The sequence below is a fragment of the Ictalurus furcatus genome, chromosome 25 (genome assembly GCF_023375685.1).
Source record: "Ictalurus furcatus strain D&B chromosome 25, Billie_1.0, whole genome shotgun sequence".
Taxonomy (NCBI): Eukaryota; Metazoa; Chordata; class Actinopteri; order Siluriformes; family Ictaluridae; genus Ictalurus; species Ictalurus furcatus.
Window position 1 is genome coordinate 387143 of NC_071279.1, and position 6481 is coordinate 393623.

General features: G+C 41.1%; 1 protein-coding gene and 1 long non-coding RNA gene across 2 annotated transcripts; both read left to right on the top strand.

Annotated features, from left to right (window-relative positions):
* The first annotated feature begins 4004 nt into the window (after positions 1-4004).
* Positions 4005-4874, top strand: LOC128601232 (uncharacterized). The gene is made up of 3 exons (XR_008384678.1): positions 4005-4143; positions 4288-4475; positions 4786-4874. It is a non-coding gene; the product is annotated as an uncharacterized LOC128601232 (long non-coding RNA).
* A 392-nt stretch (positions 4875-5266) lies between these two features.
* On the top strand, positions 5267-6261 carry si:dkey-1j5.4 (leucine-rich repeat and transmembrane domain-containing protein 2). Its single transcript, XM_053614263.1, has 2 exons — positions 5267-5484; positions 5633-6261. Exons 1-2 carry the CDS (start codon positions 5277-5279, stop codon positions 5821-5823), a joined length of 399 nt encoding a protein of 132 aa, XP_053470238.1. The 5' UTR covers positions 5267-5276; the 3' UTR covers positions 5824-6261.
* The last annotated feature ends 220 nt before the right edge of the window (positions 6262-6481 follow it).

A 6481-nucleotide genomic window follows, 5' to 3' on the forward strand; every position in this document is an offset into this window, starting at 1 on the left:
CACTGGCCGCCAGATGTCAGTAGTGAGCTGTGACTTCACTAGTGAAGGTGGGTAATAATAGTGACGCGTTCAGGAATAAGGGGGAAATATTGCACTAAATTCTTTTCTTTTTCATTCTTTTTTTTTTGTAAAGGTGTACAACATAATACACATCAGACAGGAGGCTGCTCACGTCACAGTAAACATCACGTGTATATAATATATATATTGTGTATCATGACCCACAAATATATGGGTCATTCCTGGTATCCAGTGTTTTTTCTTTACCTGAAACTATAAAACATACTTTTGCATATATAGTTATATGTTTATATAAAGAAAATATATTAAAGTGGAACTTTACTGCATGGATTTTGTCAAAAGTATGTGGACACCTCACCATCCCAACCATATGTGGTTCTTCCCCAGACTGTTGCCACGAAGCTTGAAGCACACAACTGAATAAAATGTCTTTCCCAAATTTCCCTTCACTGGAACTAAGAGGCCCAAACCTGTTCCAGCATGTGCACAAAGCAAGCTCCATGAAGACATGGTTGGAGCGTAAGAACTCAAGTGTCCTGCACAGAGCCCTGACCTCAACCCCACTGAACACCTTTGGGATGAACTGGAATGCCGACTGCACACCAGGCTGATGGCAAAGAAACGGGGTTAACAGCACATGCCCTTCAAATAAGTACACTCGTCTGCACCTGAATATATACCTTAGAACATCACTGATTGGCTGCTAGAAGCAGAACAGATTTTCAAGATCGGGTGCCAGTGATTAGAACCTGCTCAGGGAGTGCAGGTGGAACTTGTCTTATTTAAACCCCTCTCATATCTAGTGTCTAATGTTCCCTTTGTTATTGAGGTGTTTGGTGTCATCATGCCAAGATCTAAAGAGTTCTGTAAGGCCTTCAGTAAAAAGATTGTGGATGCCTATTAATGAAAATAATCTAGAAATGGCACAGATTTCAAACGACTGCTAGTCCAGGACTGACCGTCCCAGCAAATTCAGCCCAAGATCAGACCGTCTGATGCAAAAAGAAGTCTCCAAGAACCCCAAAATTTCATCACAGGATCTGCTCGTGAGTCTCACAGCTGTTGGTGTGAAAGTGCATGCTTCTACAATCAGAAAGAGATTGCACAGATTTGACCTGCGTGGGAGGCGTGTCAGGAAAAAGCCTTTGCAGGACTACAGTTTGTCAATGAGCATATAGACAAAGACCAGACCTTTTGGAATAATGTGCTCTGGACAGACGAATCAAAGATAGAGTGGTTTGGTCACAGTAACAGCAGACATGTTTGGTGCAGACCAAAGACAGCTTTTCAGGAGAAACACCTCATACCAACTGTGAAGCACGGTGGTGGAAATGTTATGGTTTGGGGTTGCTTCGCTGCCTCAGGGAGTGAACAGCTGCATTCATTGATTCAATTATGAATTCTGCGTCATATCAAAGAGTGCGTGAAGATAATGTGAGGCCATCTGTCCAAAAGTTGAACCGAAAGTGGATCTTTCAACAGGATAATGATCCTAAGCACACGAGCAAATCCACCAAGGAACGGCTCAGAAAGAAGAAATGTAGGGTTATGGAACGACCGAGTCAAAGCCCGGATTTGAATCCATTGAGGTGTTGTGGGGGGATGTGAAACGTGCAGAACATGCAAGAAAACCCTCAAACATCTTACAACTGAAAGAATATTGCATGGACGAGTGGTCAAGAATTCCAGCGAGCCTGGTGGACAAGTATACAGAACACCTACAAGAAGATATTTCTGCTAAAGGGGGCAATACTAGCTTCTGAGGCCAAGGGTGTACTTACTTTTACCACAGAAGAATATCACATTTCTATTGATATTTCTGCTGAATAAATGATTGAAAAAGCCAATTTCCCTTGTGCTTTTGTTCAAGTATATCGACGTCATTAACAGGCACCGTTTCAAAGAGGATCAAATGTTTGCTCGTCCAAATGTCAAAAAAACCCAACAACAATTTCCAATGGTCCATGGGGTGTACTTATTTTTTCACATGTAAGCACTGAAAATATTCACCCCACCAGGATTATTTCTCTTTTTGGTGTACTGCAAATCAAATGAAATGTAAGTATATGAGAATGGGGTTTTATTTTCCCAGTGAGGATGCTCTGTATAGTGACAGTACAATGCTACCCCACCACGCTTGCTCACAGGAATGGTGTTACCTGGGTGTTGGGATATTTTTGGTTTGTTTGGCCAAAAGCCTCAAATTTTTAAATTTTCTAACATGGCTTTTCTCAGAAGTGGCTTCCTTCTGGACGGATGGGGTCCGGATCTCTGAAAAGCTGACGATATTGTTAATGTACCACGTACACTCTAGAAAATTAAAGCCATCTGAATATTTAATTTTATTTCTGTAGAGATTCAAAACAAGCAGAAAAAAAATCCTCAAATTCTAAATTTGATGATTGAGAAAAAAAGAGAAATAATCACCGGGGGTGAATTCTGTCCTGAGTCACTGTATATGAGGTTAGATTTTGGACGATGGGGGTGATGGGGATGATGGGAAATGGTGGCTCAGTGGTTACTGATCAGAAGGTCAGGACTTCAAGCCCCAGCACTGCCAAGCTACCATTGTTGGACCCTTGGGCTAGGCCCTTAATGCTCAGTTGTATAAATGAGATAAGTGTAAGTCACTCTGGATAAGAGCGTCTGCTAAATGCTGTAAATGTAATGATGTAGCATGTAAATAAAAGACTAATGGGCAGGAGAATATATATATATATATATATTATTTTTCTTACCATGTTTGCCCTCTGAGGTGGTGTAACTGGGAGTAATATTGAAGACTACCCCTTAATTACTTCCTAATGCTGAAGGACAACATTGAAAAAGACCTGTGTAAGTGTACTTCATTCCTTTACGTAAGTATTATTTGGGTGTATTATTGGAATTATTATTGTACTCTTCTTACTTAAAAAAAACAAAACATTTTTGTTTAGACCTTCACTGTTCTCGTTACAAGTCATGAGGATTTCTCATCCTGTAGGCGAGTTCATTTATAATTTATAACTATTATTACACAGTATTTGTAGTGGGTCTGAAATAAAAGCCCTACTGTAGTGTGTACAGAAATATGGTAGAACTACGGTTTTGTTTTGGAGCTCAGTAAGACAGGGTTTAGGAACGGCCTACTGGAGCAAACCAATGACGAAAACAGCGCTGCTTTAAAAAAAAAACAATTAACATCTTTATTCTCTAACCAGGGTTGCCAGGGTGCTTGTATAATGATGCGTATAATGTGAATAATCCCCTGTACTGCAGATCAGAAATGTGCACCACTGTTAAGACATTTTTAGTCTTTTACATGAAACCCTCATGCTCACATGACTTTTTTTTAATTTCATTATGATGCACACAGGAACCTGGAGTCCGTCCCAGGTGAAAAGCTGGAGGACGCCCTGGACGGGGTGCCAACCCATTGCAGGCCACAATTTCACACACACTCACACACTACAAACAATTTGGGAATACCAATCAGCTTACAACACATGTCTGTGGACTGCGAGAGGAAACCAGAGTACCCGGAGAAAACCCACGAAGCAGGCGGGACGCAAACCCCCAAGGTGCGAGGTGAACGCACTCGAAGCCGCCGTGACCGCTAAAAAAAAAACAAAACCTGGCTGTTAATTCCAATTTAAGCAATCGATAAGCAAAGGCCCTGGCAAGGAGCCACAGGAGATTCGAAAGAGCTCTTATTGCTGATCTGATTGCTCATTATACTCATCACTGTGTGTCGTGAGGTCTAACTGTAATGCTCTAGCACCCACATTCTTTATAGCTTCTAACATAATAGCGACATCAGAGAATGTCCACTGTTCTGAAACGCCCATGAAAACATGATGAGCTGAAATGGATCAGGTCTGTTTTTCTTGGGAGTGCTCCAGTGACACCAGAGCGTCATTTTTCTCTCCTTCTCCGTCTAAAAGACGAACTCTGCCATAATGGGCCGGTGTCATTTTTCTCCAGACCCTGCGAGTTTACAGATGTTCTGTGCTAGGAATAAAACACCAGTGTAACACATTACTGCTGCGTAGACAGCTTGGCTAAAATCCCCACACTTCCTAGCGGAGACAGAAGCAGAGGAGGAAGAAAGGGCAAGAGTACATTAATGATTCCATCTTTAAGGTAAAATCTACGAAGCTATATGTAAAGAGAGCGTTTCTGTTTTGATGGAGTATTTACAACGCTGATATGCTTGAATATGTTTTCCATAATTACTCAACAATCGTCCGATCAGCTTGAGAATGATTCTAATTTCTATATTTTCAGGAATATGAAGCGTTTTGGAGGATTCGTAGTTCTGTGGCTATGGATGGTCGAGGCCTTGGAAAATTGTCCAGATGCTTGCAAATGTATCCAGAAAAACAATGTGGAGGGAACAGAGGTTAAGTGTTCTAAACGGGGACTTCGTCATTTTCCAGTCCAATTCCCACTGGACTCATGGATCTTAAAAATGGGTGAGCAAAGCTGACTTCATTTCCCAGAGAGAAATGTGAAGGTTTGTAAATGTACAGAAATGAGCTCCAGAAATCAAACTACGGACAAAGTATGTGAGCTCACATAGAAAATGGAGCTCTGTCACCATAGAGTATGCCACTCAATAATCTGATTATTAATCTGATTAAACAGAGTCGGTCAGATCCGGTCAGGTTGTTATTTGTCACCTTTATCACATTTGACATTTTGTTCAGGTTTATATATGAAACAGAGCGATGCAGTTATAGAGGAAGAAATGTTTTCTATCTTTTTCTATCCTTTATTCATAAGGCGAAAACATAATCCAGGAACTTCCAGCAAACATCCTAACATCTCTCCCCAAACTTGAGAGTGTCAATCTGGAACGCAATTCAATTAAATCTATACACCCCCAGGCTTTTTCTGGTGCCAGCAGACTGAAGCTTCTCAACCTGAATGGAAACCAGATAACCAATCTTCCAACAAAAGCTTTCAAAGACCTTCTCAACCTCCGTTTTCTCATGCTGGGGCAAAATCAGATTGCCAGTGTCAAATCCGATATGTTCGTCGGCATGAGAAATCTCTCGGATCTAGACCTGCCCATGAACTCTCTTACCACGCTTCCAGCGAATGCCTTCGAACCTCTCGTTGCTCTCAAGGTGCTGGATCTTGCTCTAAACCATATCCAAAAAATCTCTCCGAAAGCTTTCTCTGGGCTCGAAGAGTTGCTCTTTCTCAATTTGGATAACAATAGGCTGAAGAACATCCAAGCTGGGATTTTCAAGACTGTAAACAACCTGGAGATGTTAGTGCTGGATAATAATCTTCTTTCCACGTTACGTTCCTCCATGTTGGAAGGACTGTCAAACCTGCAGGAGCTCTACGTGAGGAAAAACAGGATCAACAGTCTGCCGGCCGATGTTTTCCGCCATACCCCTAAACTTACCCAGGTGGCCCTAAGCGGGAATCAACTTCACACGATTGATGGGAATATGTTGGCCAGTATTCATGGTAAGAGTTTAACTGATTTATAAGACTTTTGGTCAGTTTTTTTTTTCTATCCAAGAACTCCCAGAAATCAATCTGAAACATACTAACTGTTGTCATGCAAAGTGGTATAGCTGTCTCCATAACCGTGTCGATCATTTCACCATTTCAGGACTGCAGCGTGTCTATCTACACGACAACCCATGGAAATGTGACTGCAACATCAACTCTCTGGTGCAATACATAGATCAAACCCGGGCGAACCGTGGCTCTCTGGAGAAGCTGTGGTGTGTAAGCCCAGAGGAACACCAGGGCAAACCTATGCACAAACTGAAATCCGAGGGCCTTCTCTGTCATGCCTAGTTAGTCTCAGTCTCATCTGAAATGTCATTTACGACGGTATGTAATCGAAAGGTAAAACTTTACATAACTGCAAGCACGATGACTTTGACAAGACAGTGATCGGGGAACTGTTGCAGATAATTGCTATTATTTCTTTCGCACACAAGTCTGTTATTTTTAGACCACCTGGAGCTACATATTACTACATCATATGCTCTCATCTGGTAGCACAAATGCTTTTTTTTCTTCTTTCATACATGCTTTTCTTCTTTTTCTGGTGAAGAAGTTAATGTATTGTATTATTTGTGCATTTCTGAAATCAAATACCGTAAAGGAATGAGACCTCAGGACTAACGGATGAAATGATCTTATTATTTTCAAACAGTGGAAGTTCTAACGTTTTACTAATTGGATAACAGTTTGTAAATCATTATAATCCTGTTCATTAAAAATATGTATGCACATATATCATGGAAATGTATTCATATGTACTGTATGTATATAAATGTAAAATCTACAAATTTTGCCGTCTCTACAGGCAAAAAATATAAGTAGCACCAACTGACACAGCTAGTGCCGCTGCATATTTCCCCCCCCCTCTTTTTTATGAGTCAGTAAAGCTTAGAGAGAGAGAGAGAGAGAGAGAGAGAGAGAGAGAGAAGAAGAAGAAGAATCCCCT